The sequence below is a fragment of the Typopeltis vanoorti genome, chromosome 4 (genome assembly GCF_054136105.1).
Source record: "Typopeltis vanoorti isolate ZY-2024b chromosome 4, IOZ_Tvanoo_1.0, whole genome shotgun sequence".
In the NCBI taxonomy this organism is placed as follows: domain Eukaryota; kingdom Metazoa; phylum Arthropoda; class Arachnida; order Uropygi; family Thelyphonidae; genus Typopeltis; species Typopeltis vanoorti.
This window is the reverse complement of record NC_143552.1, coordinates 108,108,079-108,131,567: the sequence shown is the minus strand read 5'-3', so window position 1 is coordinate 108,131,567 and position 23,489 is coordinate 108,108,079. Positions and strand designations below refer to the sequence as shown.

General features: G+C 35.6%; 1 protein-coding gene across 2 annotated transcripts in view; it reads right to left on the bottom strand.

Annotated features, from left to right (window-relative positions):
• Positions 1-23,001, bottom strand: part of LOC150107595 (solute carrier family 2, facilitated glucose transporter member 1-like) — a 274,124-nt gene extending 251,123 nt beyond the window's left edge. Inside the window, exon 1 of one of the 2 annotated variants that reach the window (XM_090391411.1) lies at positions 22,800-23,001. In XM_090391411.1, the coding sequence (XP_090247537.1) occupies positions 22,800-22,955 (156 nt within the window). In that variant the 5' untranslated portion in view covers positions 22,956-23,001. Of the gene's footprint in view, positions 1-6,102; positions 6,124-22,799 lie in introns of those variants that run through there. The other variant, XM_090391410.1, reaches the window with a different exon arrangement.
• Between the last annotated feature and the right edge of the window lie 488 nt (positions 23,002-23,489).

Below are 23,489 nucleotides of genomic sequence, written 5' to 3'. Positions count from 1 at the left end.
TATGCGCCTCGCAACCATATGCCTGGGGAAGAAGTGTCCTAGGCTCGATTCTCGTCGACGACGTGAGGAGCTTCAGGATCTTCCTCAGCCATACCCAAGGCAGCCAGTCTTGGGCATGGACAGCATCCCCCCCCCCCCCCAGTTTATCTGGAGGTTTTCATCCCGCAAGCAGGCAAACCGGTCCCGTGAATATACATGGATTAGAGTCATGAATACCGCCCTCAGGGGGATGCAACAGAAGAGTGGCGAACCGGCTGCATTAATACGCCAGTAATCCCTCAATAGGAGGGGGACTCAACCCGTCCTAGGACGGAGGAGAAGGATAGATATTATAGTAAAAATGTGTAAAAGAATAAAAAATTTTTTCGCTAAGTAATTTTCAGATTTTTACTTGTTAAATGTATTAAATGTATTAACCCTACTCTATTTAACCACAAATAAAACGCAAACATACGCGTTAAGTTCGTGTCTTTTAAGTAGTTCAATATCAAGGCAACTTCTATGTCCTGGGTTGTATTCTCATAAACTGTCTCATCAATTTTGAAACTTTTAAGTGTCAAATTCAATTATTTGGCTAGGAAATAATGTATTTATAATCAGGCATTTCTGTAATTTTACTACACAAATTGAGGCCTTTTATGCCGTCTTCAAGTATTATGTTTAATATATTTAAGATGTCGTTTTATTTGTAAAGAGAAAATGCGTGACAACGGACTTGCTTTATCGCCTAGAATATTTATTAAAAACTGGTAATCATAAACTTTCATCTCTAGTCCCTTTCTTCTTCTCCTGGCTGCCGAATAAAGTAGAGAGAGAGAGAGAGAGAGATGTTTCGTCCTCTTAAAAATTTAACAAACTTCTACAGAGATGCCCTTCGAAGATGGAAGAAGCCAAACAAACCTCCAGCACACAGTGAAGACAGCATCTCTTCCTGAAATCCTCATGGAACCCATCTTCCACAACACGATGGTGAGAAACCCGATCACTCAGAAAGAGATTTTCTTTCCTCCATGGAGCTGGCGAGGCGTGAGGATCTTGGGTGACATTCTTTCTCCGAGCCTCACTTGGCGCTTTCCAAAATCGCTCGAAAACCTGGAATACGGGAATCAGGCTGAGCAGATATACACACTGTAAAGGCCGCTTTTCAAGCCGCTACGCCTGATAGCATAACGGAAAGGGGCTTAGTCCTCCAAACTCATTAGATCCGGTGCCTATCTTTCTGATAAAAACTAATAATTCATTGGAGAAACTTACACTCAGCAACACTAACAAAATCTACAGCACTCTAATACAACAGTCGAACCAAGCACTTTATTGGAAAATCCTGTATCATCCCACCAAACACCATTTCAATGGGACCTACCGTATCGCACAGGAGCCATCAAACCCGACGCAGATATTTAGTGGAGAATGTGGCACAATGTATTACCCACTCCAACTATATTACAAAAATTTAACTCAGATGTCTCAGATAACTACCTGTTCTGCTACCGATCAGGAACAGTCCGGCATGTCTACTTGGAATGCCCAGCCAACACCCAATTAATCAATTTGTCTCGGGAAACGGCAGCTCTCACCTGTGGTAGTCTTCATACAGAAGAGGAGTATTTCAATCTCGTCCATGCACAGTCAAATAATCATTCATTCTGCAATTACCTCTTCATCACTGCTAAAGGAGTCATACAGCTTCTACCTCAGATATACAAGACCAGACAGCTCAGCAACTTCACAGAGAGAGAGAGGCAACTGACCAACTCCTTGCAGCCTTCAAACAAAAGGTGAGAAGTCGGATCCTACACGAGCATCACCACCACAGGCAAAACAACACTTTAGATCTTCTTCCACGAAGACTAGAATCCGCGGAATCAACTCCTGGCCGAGCAGGGCGACTGCATCATAGTCCACTTTACAGCATAAAAGTGACACCATCTTCCCCCCCCCCCCCCAAGAAAAGGGGAAGAAAGATTTTTGTGCTTAACAGTGCGAATATTAATTAGCTGTCACTCTCATGTAAACAGATTATATTTTCCTGTAGTAACTGTTATGTTCTTCCAGGTGCATGTCTGATCTTATGTTCTTATACAGTATCATGTCAAAATAACTGTTAATGGCTCTTATTTAAAAAAAAAATGCAATTCATCTTATAACTGATATTTCGATGTAACATACCTCAACAAGAGTATGGGCGTGTAACCTGTCTGCCTGACTGCAGAGAACCAAAAACCGGTTAATCCTGTACATAAGATTGTTATATTTACAATAAAAAAAAATCAAAAAAAAAAGAAACAATAATCTCTCTCTCTCTCTCTCTCTCTCTCTCTATATATATATATATATATATATAATATATATATATATATATATATATATATATATATATATATATATATATATATATATATATATATATATATATATATGATAAAAAGGTGAGTAAATCTTACCCTGCTTGTAATGACAGGATAATAGTGACTGTGTTTTCAAACTGACAACAATAAACAAAGTTTTTTTTATTTCTTATTTTCTTCCAATAACATTTTCGAAAGCCACTGCTTGCAACCTTTCGAAATGTAAACACGTCTTTTTGCCACGATGACCTGATTTATCGTATCATTGATGAAAAATTATCGATCCTCCAGGTGAGACAGAGACATTTTAGGGAAAGTCGGTCGGTTCATGGAAAAATGTCTAGAGAATAGGCAGAGTGACGCAAACGCATAATTTCATCCGACTGAAGAATCACTTGGATGGAATTTCTGAGACTTTACAACAGGTTTTTCTTGCTATCACTGTAGTCTGTTGTTAAAGAGTTGAGAAACTCATCTTTTGAATATATATATATATATATACACAGTAGCGCACTCAGGATTTAATCTCAGGACGATTTGAGAATGCACACCATGCATCGCATACGACCTATGACTGTTCATCTCAAACGATCGCTAATTCATAAGTAGCATAGAAATGGAAGACATGACAATATAAATAAAAAAATAATAATTTTAATTAGGAAAAGATTTTTGGAAATTTTTCTAGTGTTTTTTTATCTTTGGGGGGCCCTCTTTGCCCCCCCCTCTGAGTTCGCCACTGTATATATATATATGATGTGTGTTGTTTTTCCCCCACCCAATATAAACATATGGTTGAGGAAGATCGATGTGTTTTTATGACATTACCTAAACAAATACATTTTTACCAATATCTACAAGTAATATGTATTTTAATCTTCTATTTTAATTATACTCAAACTGTATATTAATGAAAAATGTTTAATCCTAAACGAATCTTATTTCAAAATGGATTCGTTTACTAATTTTCTTAACTACGAACTCAGAAAGGGACGTTGCCTCCTACCATTTTACATTATTTTTTAGAGTTTGTAAAATTTAAGATTAAAAAAAAGTAAAGTTACAAAAACATAATAGGTCTTTGATGTATTATTAAGTGTCTACGATATCAGCTTACTGACTGTTATACGCATTATCGCAGTTCAACTGAAAATCGATAAGATTCTTTGGTCATGACGTTCAGAATTACAGCTTTATACATATTTGTGGTGGTCATATAGGCGGATCTGTTAAGGAATACGGCACATCCAGATTACACAGTTGCAAGATGCGACTACCATTTCCGTAGTTACACAAGCTATCGGTAGTTTCCTTCTGATAAAAATTACAAACGGAAAAACAACTCACATAAATTTTAATTAACAATACAGAATTTTCGGTCATGTCTCATTCCCTTCAGAACACACGCAATTTACAGACAAAAAAATACTAGTTGTGGTGGTGAAGGTAGGCGGTAGATGGCGTTGATGGAGATGATTCGTAGTAGAGGTTCGGTTCGGTGTATTGGTTGAGACAGTTGTAAGCGTCCTCCGGCGATGAGTGCTTCGGACTCCTTGGAGGTGTCAGGAATAATAATAATAATAATAATAATAATAATAATAATAATAATAATAATAATAATAATAATAATAATAATACCATTACACATCTACCAGTCTGACCGTAATATTTTTTGGCCACAAGAGCAGGCACCTTCTCGAATGAAATGAAGGAAAAAAGTTGATATTTCTGTGAGTTGAAACATCGCTAATGTTCAAATAGGATGGATGGAGGCCTTCAGGTTTACGCAGAAGTCTGGATAGCTTTTCTGGTCAACCCCAGAATACAAACCTTAATAATATCCTCTTCAAGAGAATGCGGATGGTGGCAATGGTTTTAATTATTTTAGAAATTAGATTCACGTTTTAACCATTAAAAAGAAATATCGATTTAATACACCATTAAAGACATGAAAGTTCACATTAAGCAGAGGAAATGGAATCGATGCATCTTACTGTATTAATTTTCTTTATATAGATAGAAAACCGTAGATTATGATCCTGGTTGTCTTAGGATTAGCGCATCTAAAAAAAGGCTATTACTAAAAAAAAAAAAAAACAGTATAGGAAAATGCATCGATTTCATTTCTTATCATCATCCTTCTCAAAAAAGTCATATCACCATCAAAACTTAATCAGTTGTGTACACAGGTTATGCGCTTTGACATCAAGAATTACACCATATTAAACTGACAATTCTTTCTACTGGTTATACCGAAAACGCATTTCTAGAATAATAAACAACCATGGTCTCTGTCTTCATTCTTCCTAAGAGGACGTTATGAGGACTTTATTAGAAAAACTATCCAAGCTTCTGCATAATGTAAACCTTCAAGTCTTCTTCCATCCTTTCGAAGTTAGTGATTTGACGCTCTCAGAAGGATCAACTGTTTAGCTCTATCTCATCCAGGAGTATATGGAGTTGTCTGTTCTTTTGACCTTTCATATTATGGACAGACTGGCTGCGATTTGTACATTTAGATGAATACGAGGATTAAATTGTTATCGTCAGTATGGCAAATGAAGCTTTGCAGATCATGCTATATCTTTCACTTTTACCCACTCGTATTGAGCCATTTATAGAATACCAAAGCCGTTTTTTACTAGAAATATTGGGTAAAATTGTAAAAGCAACCTCTCATTTATTGGCCTATTTGAAATAAGAATGATTGTCTCAAACATTCCCCGTTTTGGGACGCGAGCTTACTAAATACACTTAACCATTATAAGAGCGGTTTTTTTCGAAGTAATTCTTTTTCACTTTGGATTTAATGGTATATGGAACGATCTCTCTCTCTCTCTCTTTTTATGTTGGTAACATATCTGTAACCGCTGCCTTTTCTTTTTAATGTTATTTTGATCTTTTAAACCACTCAGTTACATCGACAGTAGTCGTGAGACATGACTGAAAACTTTTTGTATTTTTATTTAAAATTTGCGTAAGCTGTTTTGTTTCTGTAAATTTCCTTTGTCATCATTTTGACTCTCAAATGCCTAAGGGATGCCTTAGCGTTTGTCTCACGACTTTAGATAAACCAAAGGGCGAACATTTAATTTCAGGCTTAATACTACCAAAGGGGAAAAGGTAGATTACTAAAAAAGAGTTGCTGAGCAGTAAGATTTTTCTTCTGTAGTTTTTTTTTGTTGTAAGGAATATTGTTGCCAAATATTACACAACGAATATTGCACGAATTTCTACATAATTTAATTACAATGTCACTGCCAGCATCTCAGAACTGGAGCCAACTTTTTTTCTAATAGCCATGTTTATTACGTGGTCATGATTACACAAAATAAATATCTGCATGAACTTGGAAAAAAATATTTTAAATTCTGAAGAACTTTCATTAAAAGAAAGAGAAATCCATCTGTGTTTAAAAGTTGTATAAAGTTAAAAAGACACCTTGCATAATGTTCCATATTGGAACAAATGCTCCATATTGTTATGGAGCATTTTGAAACCATAGAACAATTCAAATATGTTAACCTGCTTTCCATAAAAATCGAACCTCGTTCAAAATCTTAAACCCATTTCTATATATTTTATATTACAACCTCGGTGGCAAGAAACAATAAAGAGTTGAAAATTAAATAAATATTTGAAGTATTCTATATCAAGTTCTGGAGACGTTTTTTCGAATAACTAAGACTCAACATTTTCGTTGTAAGACATGTAAACAATTAGATAAAACTTTGCTGTACATAATATTGCCTACCCTTTGACTGTAATCGGTATATATGCGATATCTTGGTTCGCATCCATGTTGAAAATGCTGGTGAAGATAGATCGGTAGATGAAGTTCAAGAATTTTCTTCGGTGGAATATCCATGATGACGAAATTCACTTCTGTTTCCGTGCAAGGGTTGTTACAGCTGTTTAGTTGCCTTCCCATATCCAACGAGTCCTAAAACATCTCGCTGAAACAGTACTCACACGAATGAAATCCAAGGAGTGAAAAGTAACACAATATGGTTGGAACTGGCCATACTGCCACGCAACAAATGCCTCGCAGCAAAGGTGGAAGTTAATTAAATCTGGGCTCATACTGTACAAAGAAAGTTGGAGACAGTGGTTAGCGTATTTTCAACGGTTTCTTTCCTACGAATGCATGTTGCCCTAGCAACTGAACATCGTATGTACATCCGTTTGAGTTCACTGGTTGCTAGTCTTCCATTCTGCACCAACCTTCTCTCCCCTGTTTGCAGCAAAGTTAAAATGACGTCAGATTCTTGGAATCCCATTCGCCAGAGCATTTTCACTAGGATTTCTGGGTGAGTTATGCATTTCCTGACAGTTTAGTCTTACCATCCTTAATTACATTTCGCTCACTGTGTTCCCTTCCGGTAAGAGACGGAAGTGATGAGCTGCCGTAGAAAGAGCCGAAGGTTAGAAATTTACATCGCCGATTAGCAGAGAACAGAAGTATTTTCGGAGTCATTAAACCAAGTAGACGCTTTCAGTCATAACAGCTTGGGATGTTTAAGTAGAAGGTCTTTCACATCGCCTTTTGTACGAGCATCCCACAACTGGAGCCAACTTTTTTTTTTTCTTCTTCTTCTAATAGCCATGTTTATTACGTGATCATGATTATGCCAGCTGCATTCCTAGTTCGGAGTTTTTTTCTTTTTTTCTTTTGCAATATCACTCATCAAGTCTGACGGTGAATTGGAAAAGGAACAACTAATACTGGCATCGTTTGGAAGCCATAGAAATTCCTTCTAGAGGCTTAAGTTGACAGTTGGTAACTTTCTTGAGTATATAAACGATAAATAACCGCATTGTTTTAAACTTGTCATTCATCCAGGACCGTAATGGAGTTAACACTAGAAAATTAATAATTAATCAAATAGAATTAATAACTTTACTAGAAAGTAACATTTAAAAAACTACGATATTAAGTACAAAATGGAAATTAAGCAAATCATTTTCCTAAAAATATGCAATCCGCTAAAACTGCAGATAATAAACATGCCATCGCTTATTCATTACGAAATACCAAAAGGGAGATTGGGGCAAAACATCAAAAGAAAGGAGATTTCCTATTTCGTTTGAGAGAATTTATTGTATTCCATGTTGATATTTATTGATTTTATCATCATCATCATCGGTCTAGGAGACGCAGGTTCATCAAGGGAGGAAATGGCATAAAATTCAGGAATTACCCAAATTAATATTTATACCTGCCTAATTATTATGATATTTCAAGGTCAGTTTTATGTCTGTGATGAGTAAACATGATCATCCAGAGGGCAACTAACCCCACGGCTACAGTTTGAGATCAACTAACTCAATGCTGAAAAATAAATGATATCTCTGATGTTCGGCTGTTAATTAAGATTAGCACAATATATGTTTGAAATAGAAGTGGCAAGAAAAATACCGAGAGAAAGGCCAAGATATACAGTCATGAGCCAAAACATTATGGCCATCAACCTGTTTCTGGCCAATCAGACTGAACGTTTGGCTGGAAACAGACGTTGGTGACGGTATCATGTTATGGGGGATTGTTCACATCACATGGACATCAGGTCCTTTCATCCTGCACTGAACACATCGTGACCGCTAATTCTTACCTAGGGATTGTTTACGACGAGACATTGCCCTACATGGCGACAGTGTGGCCCGATGAATCTTGACCCTTCCAGTAAGGGTCCTATTCACAAGGCTCGCATTGTGCAAACATGATTCGAAGAGCATATCCAAGGATTCTAATTAGTCGAATTAGGCGGCCAGTGCCTCGCTCGGTCGCTGATTTCTGAGATTATGCTGTCTAATTGGTCCAGAATACTTCATGGAGTAATGGCAAGATAGGTGCAAGCGGTTATCTCGGTTAAAGGATACCCGACACGCTATTAGGTATGTGATGATAATGTTTAGGCTCATGAGTAAGTATGAAATAGTTTAGAAAACTGAAAAGTTAGAGATGATTCAAAAGCTATTCTGGAAAAAAATTGTTGACAGGAAACTAGTCATGAACTATCATAGCATCCGTAACCATTGAGGGTATATATACGAAGAAATGATGGTATGATATATTTTAATGCTTAATTAAAAAACATTCGGATTATTTGTTGACATGGCTTCTCCAATTCATGGTGAAGACGATAAGCGCAGAATGCACCACATGAGAAACTCAGATACGTGGATGTTATAACAAATTACACATTGTTAAAAAATGAGGTGGGGATAAAAAGTAATACGCTGGTGCTAGTGGTGTAGCAAGAGCTTTTGCCGCCCTCTCAATACACATCAAAAATACTACAGAAAGTCAAAACGACGTATAGGGAAATAAGTTAAAACATTATGTTTATTTTTGAAGTAAAACTTTAATTTCAACATTCTAAAATGTTATTTTTCTTGCTTTTCTGTTAGCAAAATCGTCGATGACATTGGCGAAGTCTATTTCATAGTAATGTACGTGTAGGTAATTCTTAATCAATTTTAATTTAGAAAACTCCTCTCACAACTAGCAACATTTACAGCAATTGTGAGGAAAATTCGCAGTGGTATTATAATATGTGGAAATGAGTTCTCGAGACTGTATTTTAGAATTAACTATAAAAGTTCAAAAAGGTTCAAAGTGCCGCCCGGAGCTGATCTCCCCCCCCCCCTCTGGCTGGTGCATACGGATAGAAAAGCGATTCTTTCATTCATTTTCTCCGCTATATAGCACAGCCTTCAACATTTCGTTAATGTTGCGTGTTACGAAAATAGATATCTAAAAGATCCGTCAAAATACGGATATCAGATTGAACTGGGTCCGTCAAAATACAGTGATATTTATTAAATCAGATTGAATTGGATTCATCATAATCTGAATTACTGATATTTACTGAAGTATCTGAGAATTAATGATGGGGTCCGAAAAATGAGAGGAGGCCATTTAGGTTCGAATCCCGTCTAAGAAGGAAACTTTTATGAGTTTTTCAGCGATGAATAAAGCGGTCGCATATGGAGATGGTAGGATTTTTCTTTCAGGAAAACTCGAAGTAATTTTCCGGCCGGAAAACACACGTGGGTAACTTCTTATTAATTTGATTTCGCCAATCAGGCAATTTGGCAGTTGAATAACGGAAATATAACAATGTGTTATGTTACTTTTGCACAGTTAAAAAACTGAATTATTAATTACCAGATATGCTACTTGAGTCAGGAAATTCTAATAATCTATGCGTAAGATATAAATATATATGTATATACACATACGCGTAATTTTAGTCTCAGTGGGATTCCTTAAGGACTAGTATACAAAAATCAACCTAAGGGCAGAACCACCTGCGATTTCTATCCTCGAATTGAAATGCATGCGAATTATGTATGCAGAGAATAATCAAATACATTCACACTCTTTTATAGCTATTGTCAAATTTATTGTTAGAGGGCAGCACTAACCACCAGAAAATCTTTAATCTTTAGTATGGAATAATATTCATAAGTTAGCAGTTTTAACACTTTAATTGAAATTTGCAATAATATTATATTTCAAATATAATATATAACATTAAGTAACTGCAATTAAGTCCTAAGAAACAAAACAGACTGAAAAGGGATCACGTGTTTTTATTACTAAGTCAGCTCATCTATTGTTAGAAAGAGAAGGTTCAGGTGTGTGGGTAGATTTCATAATTACTAGTAGGAGGGAGGGAGGGGGTAACCAGGAAAATGAATGATAAAAAGCGAATCGCTGTAATATAGGTAATACTTTTGTAACCTTGATTCTCCCACGTATTTAAGTTGTGTTTAATTCATTCAAAATGTTTACTTGTGGACGTTAAAGTGGATGTTTTTACTTTTACTGTTTGCTAATTTCTTTTGTTTTATTTTTAAATTAATTTTACTGATTTTTATTGTTTATGAGAATATAGTCATTTGTAAGGCGCCATTTGAATATGCCATGATTCAATAAGCCTTGCTTATTGACTTATATACTTATAGAGAACTTGACTTATGAGCTAATACAGAAATTTCTACTGTCTCTTTTAACGAACTAGGAATCTTCTACCCACATACATAGGAACCGTATTAATAGTGCTTTTTTAGATAAAAAAAAATATTTTGAATAAATTTGATAAGATAACTTTATACGCAAAATAATTTTTTTTTGTTTTTGCTTTTGTAAATCAATGCATATAATTTCATAAGTAAGTCCATTGAATCATAAAAGTCTTTTTGAGTACCATATTGAACTCAGAAGGGTTTCAGGCCATTTCGTTTTTTTTTTTTTTTTTTTTTGCAAAGACCTTGAAGTAAATAACTTCAATTAATTATCATAAAATTTATTCCATCATACAGTGACAGATTGCCAGGTATTAATTTGAATAGTTCCTGTTTCTACTTATCACGGAAAACACATAATAAAGGACAATTACGTAACAGTGACGCAGAAAATTATGATAGAGTTATCTTCGACAAACTGGCATTATGCCATAATATAATTATAAATAGATATCTCACCGAACTTAAGAGTATATATTACCGTATTATCACGTTGGGATATACTTATATAATTAGGAATAAAAAACTTATCTATAGGGGACGTTACTTTGTTGCAATATTCAAGATTAAGGTTCAGATTTATTTATTTTTATCCTACTGAAAGAAGCGGATGTTTTACTTTAGATATTCACGTATATTTTCAAAAGTATTTGTAAAAGAATTTAATGAAATTTCTTCTTCAGGTCAAGAAGATACGAAATCGAACAAGAATAGAAACTTTAGAAATTACCTTCATTATCTCTAGCAACTGAATTAGTAGATGCAGGGTCCAAAACAGTAACAACAACAACAACAAACAAACAAAAACTATTAATTTCATAACAGTAATATTTTATCCAAAAGGTAGAGACATTTTAAGGCCACTTTGGGCTCCTGGAAAATCGACCACCCTTATCATTTGTTTTAGGGTATTATAATTGCAGAGCGAGTTGATATTAGAAATGAAATTCGTTGCAAATAACACTGTTTTAAAAGTATATTTTAATGCATTTGTTTAAAAGCCCAAATGAAGATGAAACTGATTATTTTTTTTTACATTTAGAATGGAATAATTTAAAAACAGATATGCAAACGATTGTTCATTAATAAAACAAAATGAAAATATGATACAAACCAGAAATGTTTTCTTGTCGAACTTCATATAGGAAATCTCCAGGTGTTATTTTAGATGTTATTTGGCAGGATGAATGAGGAGCACGCTTTCTACCCACAGCAATGTGAATAGAAAGCTACCCACTTCGCATGTGCCCCATTAAACGTTTTTTTTTTAAATTATTTTTTACAATAACTGGAGATTGTGGTACTTGGTAAATATACATCAGGAGGAAGGTTGTTTCCAGAGAATAGCTGCAACTGGGATGAAAAAAGAGAATGAGATACGAATTCTGCGCATTTGCTGTTGGATCTAAATAAATGTGGAGTAGCCACTGTTCCTGATTTTTGGTGTAATTGGAAAGCAGAAGAATGATGGGGACTAGTTCATCATTCTTGAGGAAAGGAATCACCAATGGAAGCGCCTATAGGAAAGGAAAAGATAGAAACAGGCCGTTTGTGAGATCATTACCAAATTACTTACCCCTTAGTCCATTCAAAGCACTAATATCCATTTACATCCTTTCGTAGATAAGAATTCACATTATAAAATGTCATGGCGATTGCTATTTGCATATTATATAATGTCATTCTTTTAAAAATAGTATTCTTAATTCTCAATAAACAATCAAAATTCAGCTTTTATTTAAGCTTTAACAAGTTCTCAAAGAAATCAAAACACTAAGTATACTTAGAGGTTAAAACATCCCTATTTAGAAAATGGAAAAGAGAAAAGAGATAAAAAAAAAGAGTATTTATTGCTTTAAATATTATTGGTGTTAAAAATCGAGGACCCTAAGCGTATATTTCTTGCACCTATGAAAAATTCACGAATTTCTTATTCTAAATTTCAAGCGTTTCAGCGTTTCGAAAATCGTTGAAGTTTGCTTGCATTCAAGTTTTTCTGAAGGAGTTATAACAATATGATGTCTATTAGATTGACTTTTGAAACTACTACTATTACTACTACACACACTTATTTCACAACAGACCATTTTACCCGCCAAGTAGCATTTATATATCATGGTGAAAGCCAGTATGCATGATAATGGAAGTGTATGATGTACTGTTCATCGGAATGTATAGAATCTACACTGTAGATCATCCCGAAAGAGGCATGACTGAAGGTTATCAGTCGAAAGGTGAGCAGTATCATCAGGAAAAGCCAGTATTGCAGATGATATATTGATACTGAACGATACTTAGCCAGTATTGTACAGGTTACTCACAGAGTGTTGTAGTTAAGGTGTTGCAAGAGTGGAAAGATACTTGGCAGAACAGCAGTCGTCGGGTCATCTTCTGGTGAACGTAGACTGTCCCGCGAATGACGGTGCTTCTCAGACATAATTCCGTTTGTATGAGCATCCAAAGCAGGCACTCAGTCAAGGTACTCATGTTCATGCCTAATCATCGCCTACTAGTACTACTACTACTATTACTACGTGTACAATCTGCATCTAAGAGATCATTCGATCATTAAAGACGGGGGGGACGTGGCCTTTTTCCAATAAATTTCTTTTCTAGCTATGCCCTATAGCTGATAAGTGGAGCGTTAACCGAAAACCTGAGAAGTGGAACCATCCCGATGTCATGGTCAAGCAGAAAAGGCAGGAGGTGGGGGCATTTATGATATGGTGATATTTTCCTGGGAACCTCTTGGATTCCTGATGCCTTTCTACTGTATGAATGCTATAAATTATCTACCTGTTGTGACAGTCAGGTACATCTCTTTGTGGTAAAGATCCTCCAGATGGCACCAGTGTGTTAAAGCAGGATAATGCAACGTGCCACTGAGGGTGTCGTTCGATAATGCCTCGCTGAACACGATTGTGACTTCTGGATTACTATGGCCACCAAATTCGCCAGATTGCAATTCGATCCACTCCTTGTTGGGGTGGATCGAAAGATCCGGCATTTGAATTTTCACCACGAACACTCGCAGATTTGACTGTGTGGTACATCGTGCCTCCTACCCTGATTTATGCATAAGCCATACAAGCTATAGCTTAACGTCTCGCGTCATTACAAGTGCTGCCGAAAAGAAATTAAATCCACAATTTATTCATATATAGAGAGAGCTTCTTAAAAAGTTATAGCTTAGGTGCCATAGCAACCAACCTTAAATCCACCCATGCCTCAGCAATGTTCAGAGGTTTTAAAGAGTCCATGTCAGATCGCGTAGCTGAAGTTAGCACAGTGGTCATAATATTTTGACTAGATAGTGTACGCCTATGGAGAGTCTAATTATGACATAAATAATACTCTAAAAATATTTGCAAGGAGTTCCACAAGAAATGTTAACTTAATGTAGCACATAAGATGTTACAAATTTAACCCATTTATGTCTCATGTTCCATAGATTTAATAAAATCTATCAGAAATGTATCCAACATTTTATTATAGTAGATTATCAGTAGAGAATATAAAAGGTAACATTGAGCTGCTTTGTGCATAGGTGGTGCCATCTATGAACATTATTTAAAATTCGCAATATTGCAAATGAACTAAAATATGCTCCGTTTGTTGTCTATTGATTTCTTTTTAGATAAACTATTTTTATAATCACAAACTTATTAAAAAAAAAAACTATTTTATTATTTTCGTGTAAAATACACAAAATGTTGCGTTTATTAATGAAAAGTATAATTTATAATGCAGGCTTCAGAATAATGGTTCCTATACCTAGAATGAAGAAACAGGAAATGAAAACTTTCCGACTGTTGTTGTATTTTATATATTTATTTATTTTTATGAATCCACTCACAAAGAGACTGTAAAACTATAGTGAGTTGATTAATATTGTACCCTGGGCGGGTGGAGTTTAGCCATTTCAGAAATCCTGCTCTAGAGAACCAACATGGAACTCTTTCAAGCAACTTCACATCCCCCTAAGCAGCGTGATGGTAGCAGTGGTGGTGGCGGTCTCATATCAGGCAACAATGAAAATTGTCTGTCACCAAAAAACATTTACACACATCCGTGCTGAAGTGAGATTCAAGACCAAACTTATTATTGATTGGGCAGTGGAAGTGTTATCCAATCGGCCAAAAGACAACAAGAAATGAAATAAGAATTAAGAATGCAACACGACGTTTAAGGAATATCAATCCTCCATACTAAAAGAAAGAAGAGAGAAATAATTATAAAGAAATCACCACCACGCAAAAATGGAAAATTTTCAATCTTTATTAGATTCCAGAGTTGCAAGATAATTAAGATATTACAAATTCTGAGAGCCTCCCTAGCTCAGTCGGTATAGACTAATTTATATGAAAAGACCTGGATTCGAATCCCGTCCCTAGAATGCGAAGAACTTTTATTAGGACTTTTCAACATGAAGTTAAGTTACCAGTTTCATAAGGAAGAGTCCGGATTTTTTTCCTCCCAAAACGCAGTTTTTCATCCCGCAAACGGGCCTGAAGAACACACGCCATCTATAGCCATAGCAGATATTGCGGATGGAATTAACCGCCCTATCATAAACAGTATCAGGTTTATAAGAAAGCCAGGTTGCTTGGCCGTGGCAAGACACTGAGTCTAACACGAAAAAGGAAGTTCAGATGGGATTACAAATTCTATAATAACCATCTATAAACAAAGCAATTATAACTGATAATGATAAATAATCTGCAGTACTTACAAGCAGGGCCGGCCATCTCGGGGGTTCGATGGGTGTAATGCACCCGGGCCCCACGATCGAGTGGGCACAGTCGGTACACATTTGCGGAAACACATTCGAAATTATATTTCGAATGTTTTTTTTTTTTGTTTTTTTTGTTTTTGTTTTCCTGTGCCAAAATCATTTGCAAGTAAGAGGTTTTACAATACGTTTATTTCGAATCCTTTAATTTTTACCTCTGAAAAATATTTTAGGACCCCAAAAGGTTTCTTGCACCTGGATCACTTTATAGAGAAGGCAGGCCTTGCTTACAAGTCCAATGCAGATTGGATCCTATGCAGATTGCTTTTTGTAAACACCATAAGTAGATTTTTGGCGCTTTTGGCAAATGCGTAGCTCCGCGCTTATCATCATCATCATCATCATTTATTTATTTATTATCTATTTAGTGTGACAGTTTCGGTAATTGGTGAAATATCTTGCAACTGATGCCTTTTGAAACTTCCCCCAGTGCCTTTGCTTTCCTACACCGTTGCCCATATGCATATTTTGTGTGTAAATTGAGTGATATTTACTTGCCAGTTTGCCTGATGAAAAACCCAAGTTTCATTTTGGAAAACCCTTCCCTTGCTGTATGAAAGAGGTTAACTCACCTTCAGCTGAGTTAATGTTCTCAGAAGCTCTTCATATCCTGGACGGGATTTAAATCCAGATCTTTTCAACCAAAGAACTTTGTTGAAACTAACTGAGCTATAGAAGCATTCATGGCAACTTATAAATAAATAAATCCTTAAATGTATTTTATTCACAAAGGAAGTAGGCTGGGCTCCTTTATCTTAAGTAACTTTTTTGAAGATTGGTGGACACCCATCTCCATCCTTCAGCAATCACTATAGTGGGATCGAGGCTCAATGAATAGACTTTCAGGTGAGAAAATACGACAGACAAGCTTTGCCATCTCGTGATTATAAATCCTAACAGGGGTATATATATATATATATATATATATATATATATATATATATATATATATATATATATATATATATATATATATATACATAGATATATATATATATATATATATATATATATATATATATATATATATATATATATATATATATTTCAGACATATATATATATCTATGTCTGAAATAGATTTTTGAGTTATGCTTTAAAAGTTAAGCTTTAATTTCCTAAAGGGGGGGGGAGAATTGTCGATCTTCGCAAAATTCATAACCGTACACTTTTTAATGTTAAATTGACATCCATTATATTTTAACTTTTAACTTTTCATTTTTCAAAATTTTCACTAAATAAACCATCATCTCGGTTTTCATATTATTCAGGCATCTCTGATTTGTTACTTTTTCTAATTTAAGAATTATTTATTTATTTATTAATAATTAAGTCGATTTAATTAAATAAGCTATTAATCTTAAGCAGGTTGATAAAATGGGTGGTTCTATTGCTGTAAAGATTAGATTAGCTTATTTTTGTTTATTGTCTTAAAGCAGGAATTCATGCAACTTGTGCTTTAAAATATTCTAAATCTTCTTCTTCTTCTACAGCTTCTTCCTCTGTAATTTTTACAGTCTTGGCCATCCCCTTTACCCTTGTAGATGGGAACAAGAGTACTCTCCCTCCATTCCTCGGGTATATTTTCCTGTTGGCAAACTTTCATGAACAGGTCCCACAGCAGGTCAATTCCCTCTTCCCCCAGTGCCTTCCATGCCTCCACTGGAATTCTGTCGGGGCCCACCGCTTTTCCATTCCTCATCCTCTTCATGGCCTCCGTCACTTCCATTCTACTGATGTTCTGCACCATCCCCTCAGAAGGCTGTCCATCTCCTCTGTGAGTCCTTGCATTTTCCTCATTCAAAAGTCCCTCAAAGTATATTTTCCATCTGTTTCTTATGTCCACATCCCTCCATAATACTCTTCCTTCAGCGTCTTTGATCTGCCTCACATGTAATATGTCCTTAGCTGCTTTATTTCTACATTTCGCTAGTTGGTAAATTTTTCTCTGTCCTTCCTTTGTTTCTAATTGATCATACAGATCTTGATATGCCATGGCCTTTGCCTGTGCCACAACTCTCTTGGCTTCTTGCTTTCTCTCTTTGTACACCTCTCTGTCCTCTTCCACTCTTGACTCATCCCACTTCTGCTTTGCCTTCCTCTTAGCTGTCACTGCCACTTGTACATCATTATTCCACCACCAACCCTCCTTCAGCTCTCTAATCTTTCCAGATGTCTCACCAAGCACCTCGATTGCACAGCTCAGGATTACTTTTGAATTATGTTTCCACCAATCTTGTACACTTTCCAGTCCATCCGAAATCCTCTCTAACACTCTCTCCCTAAAACGATTCCTCACACTCTCCTCTTTTAAGCGAAACCACTTAATTGTCTTCATCCCATGGCAACCAGAAGCTCTTATCTTCGATCTTATTTTAAAGTATGCGCACAGCAGTCGGTGTTGTTGTGCTACTTGATCTGTTGGAATTACTTTACAATTTGTCACAACCTTAAGATGTTTTCTTCTAGTCAAAATGTAGTCAATTTGTGAGCTGTTGTTATCACTTCTAAATGTTATCAAATGTTCTTCCCTCTTGAAGAAAAACGAGTTCACAATTGCCAGATGAAACGCTACTGCAAAGTTCACAACCCTCTCTCCTTCCTGGTTCATCATTTAGAATATTTAAAATATTCTAAATGTGTTTATTTATTTGGCGTAGTAATATAGAAAATGCATATTGCCGAATTTAAAACGAAATTGAATAAAATGCATCTATTAGCATGTTTATCTGAATAATGACTTAAAGGGTTTGCTAACCGAATGTTCAGTTTAAAAATACGTAACTAATTTCATATTTTCTAGTTGAAGTTTTATATTTTTTGAAATTAATTTTTGGATGTTCTGGTACGAGAGTATTTCAAGTACGGTTATGGATTATCGATTTTGATGTTAGTTACTCGTTCTTAAGGATACAGTGCATTATGATAGCCTCATTTCATTAAAATTTAAGTTACTTCGTACGACACTACCGCTGTTTTCTATACTGTTATGCCACATTTAGCTGAATAAAACAGTAGAGGAATCTTATAGCGTTTTTTGTAGAAGTTGAAAAGTGATTCTTTACAAAAAAAAAAAAAATTGCAAATATGACTCGATTCTATCTGTTTCAATCTTCTTGTCGCTTGAATAATAAACAGTTAAATAAAGTTTAAAATTCCATAATTAAATAATTTCACATGCAGAAAAAGAGAATTTAAATTTCAATCTCATATTTTTGGCATATTTTCAATTTTTTCTAAATATTGTAGCATTGGAAATAGCATCTTGCATTAGCGTTGTTTTTAGTCATCGCACTCAGAGAATTTAATAATATAATAACTTGAAGCAGAAGTAGAATTTGAAGCTAGGTTTGTGTTAAGCACGCTATTTGAATGGAATTAAAATTCTGATGATAGCATGTCGTATGATACCTTAATTTTATAGTTCAAACTTGGCAAACGTACATCACCGATTTTTTTCACCGAAAATGTAATGAAAACAACAATCCGCGTAAGCAAACACCTTTGTGTGAGTTTGCTATTAAAAATTAAAATAACATTATAAAAAAAAAACGATTTTTTAATTATCTGAATAAAGCAAAGAAAAGTCAACGAATCCGTTTTCTTTTCGAAATTCTAATCAGTGCAACATTTTCCGGGATTTATAAATAACTCACGATGCCTGATAAAATAGCATGTCTTTTCTGTCTGCTACAACAAAGGCTGCTAACCAAAAATACATGACTAGTTTATGACAACAGTAAAGGCGAAGAATATTCGAAAAAAGGAATTGAACAAGATTGAATTGAATTTGAAATTATGATTATTAACATTTAATGGAAGTGAAATTAAATATTAATTATTATTTAACAATCTTTAAATGCTTCACACCAAATCATACTTGTATAACGATGAAGCCGTCTTATCACACATTTCTTATATACAGTACTTGGTTTTTAATAATTCTCAAGTAAAATCATTAAATTTATTTGCAAATTTACCTGAGAATCAAATGTAATAATCAAAAAATAATAATATGAAAGCTGCCGAGAAATTATCTGTCTGAGAAGTTTACCAATTCACTTAGATTAAAAAGTCGGGTTTTTTTATAATGTACAGTGGTACCTTGGATTGCGAGTAACTTGATCTGCGAGTGTTTTGCAAGACGAGCAAAAATGTTTAATAAATTTTAACTTGATAAACGAGCGAGGTCTTGCAATATGAGTATTACCTATACGCTTTGTCTGCCTAGCGTCATCACGTGATCACAAGCCGCTCGGGATTGTGGGTAATCGTCTCGCATGCACGGTCTCAGTCGGCATACCTCATTCGTATGGTCAACATTCGTGCTAGCGTTGTGACCACGTGTATGTTCATAAAGCATTTTTTATTTTGTGTCGAAATGCAGTGACAGTTCTTTATTAATTGTTTTACGACAATGGCCCCAATGAAGAAAAGGGTTGAAAAGGAAGGCGATAAGAAGAAGGAGATGATTACGGTGGAAATTAAGAAGGAAATCATCGGGAAGCGCGAACAAGGTATGCAAGTGGCCGCCATCGCAAGATTTTATAAGAAGTCTACGTCAACGATTTGCACAGTATTAAAGAAGAAAGGAGAACTAAGGGGGATAGATGTAGCAAAAGGAGTCACGAGAGTATCAAAGCTACGGCCACGTATTCTGGAAGTTGTAGAAAAGTTGATTTTGGTGTGGATAAACGAGAAGCAACTAGCAGGTGATATTGTGACCGAGAACTTGATCTGTGAGAAGGCAAATGCCTTGTACGCCGACCTCGTAAGTAAACTGCCATTAAAAATTCTTCGTTTTCTGTAGAAAACGAAGAAGGCTTCAAGGCGAGCAGGGGGATGGTTTGATAACTTTAAGAGGAGAAGTGGCATCGATAGTGTTGAGAGGCTGCGAGTTTGGACGCAAAGGCAGCTGAAACGTTCGTTGCCGAGTTCCAGAAGCTTATGGTTTCTGAGTGTTACCTGCAGCAGCAAGTTTTTAAATGCGATGAGACAGGGCTTTTTTGGAAGAAGATGCCAAAGAGGACCTACATTACAGCAGAAGAGAATACAATGCTTGGTCAAGCCCATGAAAGACCGTCTCAACCTCTTGCTGTGTGCTAATGCAAGCGGTGATTTCAAAGTCAAGCCCCTGCTCGTGTATCATTCTGAGAATCCACGAGCCTTCAAGAAATGCAAGGTGCAAAAGAACCAGTTAAACGTTATGTGGAGGTCCAACAGCAAGGCTTGGGTCACTCTTATCTTGTTCGTTGAGTGGATTAACGAGGTCTTCGGTCCCGCAGTGAAGAAATACCTTTTAAAAAGAAAATTGCCACTCAAAGTCTTGTTGGTTATGGATAATGCTCCTGCTCATCCTCCACGTCTTGAGGACGACTTACTGGAAGAATTCGAGTTCATTAAGGTCAAGTTCCTTCCTCCCAATACTACTCCATTACTCCAGCCGATGGATCAGCAGGTCATTTCGAACTTTAAAAAGCTTTACACCAAGGCGCGTCTTCGAGGTGAACGAAGGAGCTAACCTTAACCTCCGAGAGTTTTGGAAAAATCATTTCTACATCGTAAACTGCGTCAAGATCATCGATAAAGCCTGGGATGGGGTCACCAAGAGAACCCTTAATTCTGCTTGGAGAAAACTGTGGTCTGATTGCGTCGAGGAGTTTGCTCATGAAAAGAGCTGCCAGTTGTCGATGAAATTGTGTCCTTGGGGAAGACCATGGGACTGGAGGTGAATGAGAAAGACATTCAAGAGCTGGTGGAGGAACATGGCCAGGAGTTTACCACCGACGAACTGATGGATCTGCATCGCGAGCAACAGCAAGAGGTTATAGAAGAGATCTAGTCTGAGGAGGAGGAGAAAAAGACGGAGACATCCCTCTCTTCAAATGAGATTAGGGAGGTGTGGGAAACAGTGCAAAATTTTGTAGAAAAGCACCACCCGAGTGAGGCTGTGGCAGTGTGAGAGATGAATCTGTTTAACGACAATGCAATGTCATATTTCCGTGAAATCCTTAAAGAGGCAAAAGCAAGTGTCATTGGATAGGTTCATTGCTAAAGTCGCACAAAAAGAAAAAGAGTCAACAGATAGCAGTGATTCCGTTAGTGACAATGAAAATGGTCCTACCCAATACAATTACTGTAATATGTAATTGTAATGTAATTAATAAATTCGATTAATTTATGTATATTACATTTAAATAATAAAAATATAAAAACGTTTATATAGATAAGGTATACGAAGGCATATGTATTTTGTATTAATCATTTTTATATGAATATGTTTGAGTTTTGGAACGAATCATCTGAGTTTCCATTATTTCTTATGGGGAAATTCGCTTTGATATACGGGTGCTTTGGATTACAAGCATGTTTCCAGAACGAATTATGCTCGCAAACCAAGGTACCATTGTAATTTTATTTTTTAATTGCAAACTCACACAAGTCAAGGCTTATTTAAGAAGCATCTGGTCAGAGGATTTTGTGTATTTGGCTTTAATATTTCTTTGTATTTTGTTAAATTTGCAATCACCTATATTAACAATTCAACAGTACCATTAACATCAACCAGTCTATATTAACAATCACATACATTTAATAAAAAAAAAAAAAGATTCCTAACCTACTACGAGAATGTCATTTTTGCACGCCTCTGCTACTAATGGCTCAGTTAAGTAAGTTTGAGCGCGGTTAGTAGTTGGAAGGGATCCAATCGTTCGATACTGTTGGCACACTATCCCTCGACGATGAGTCTTTGGACTCCCTGGAGGTGTCAAATAATAATAATAATAATAATAAAAGCAATTATCCAACTAATCACATATTTTTGGTTGGGCAAACGTATAATACGAAATACGAAACACTTTGTCACTTGATAGTCAAGGTCATACAAACCGACCTATGATTGACCTTGAAATTTTAACATTTAATCGCATGAAAATATAATCTGGTACTACATTTTTACAAAGTTCTTTTGATTCGGAAATGAACTATGTAATAAATAGAAACTGGATTCATTGATTCTAATACTATCCAGAAATGTAATAGTTAATATTGATACGATATCCTATATACGTTATAGAATTCAGCATTATTTGAATGAACATTTGAACGGTTAAATGAAACGATACATTACTTATAAACACACTTTGTTTATAAGTAAAACATAAAATACAAATTTCTATCAAACATAGAAATATTTTTTATTTCCTTTATTTATTATGTTTTATCGTTACTAATATAATGAAATAATTTCTGTGTATATAAATGACATTGAAATCGGATGGCAATTAAGAAAATACCTGAAAGCATATTTTATATAACACATTTATCCATTAATATTAAAGGTCATAAATGTGCAGACGAACATGAAATTTGCTATCATGAACGAGCAGACGAACTTCCCCGAACGGTACGATAGCAATGCGGGAAAGCTACCAATATTGGTTAAAGACATTTTATTTCCAGTAATATCTATTTTATTTACAGTACACTTAATATAAAATATTGAAAACGATATTTGATTACATTCAATGCTATTCAATATATTGTCATTTAATCAACACATAGTGATATTAGGAATTTCAATGGTGACGCAAGAAATATTTAACAACAACTTATTTACTTACGAAGTCATCTTTGTGCTGTTCTCTACCGGTAATCGGTAATGTGGAAATATCTGTAGCTGAAGAAGCAAGTGAATCTGCTGGCGAAGAACTTTTTGATCTGTCTCTGCTGGGGACGTTTAAATAACCCATTTCACTAAGCCGCAGTTGGTCGTCCATGTTGGAATCGTATTAGATCTTCCGGACACAAATTAATGGAAAGATATGTGACTTGAGCAGGGTATCGGTTATAGTCAACAACGAAGTAGACGTTAACTAGCCGCTCCTTCTAGTTTCTCCTCTCCTATACGTTGACGGTAGGGGGCACGACTCTTCGATCAATACCTCACTTGCGCACGCCGACGATGACGTCATGGATTCCTATTCTCAAAATAACCTTACGGTAGGATGCTGAAAGATCACGTGCTTGTTCTTTCTATGACGGAAGAATGAACTACCTGACATGGATGTCTAAAGAGCAAAGGTTATATCCTCCTCCTCTGTTTCAGAATACAATCCTAAATAGGTTTTCTGCGCAGTTAATTTTATATGACCCATACTATAAATAAGTAGTAGCACACATTCATTCAATAGCTACAATACGCTTCCTGGTGTTAATTGATAAAACAGTGAGGCATTTACGACATTTTTGGATAATAATGCGCATAAGTTTAGTACTACATCAATTATACATCGTGTTTCCGAAGTGGCTAT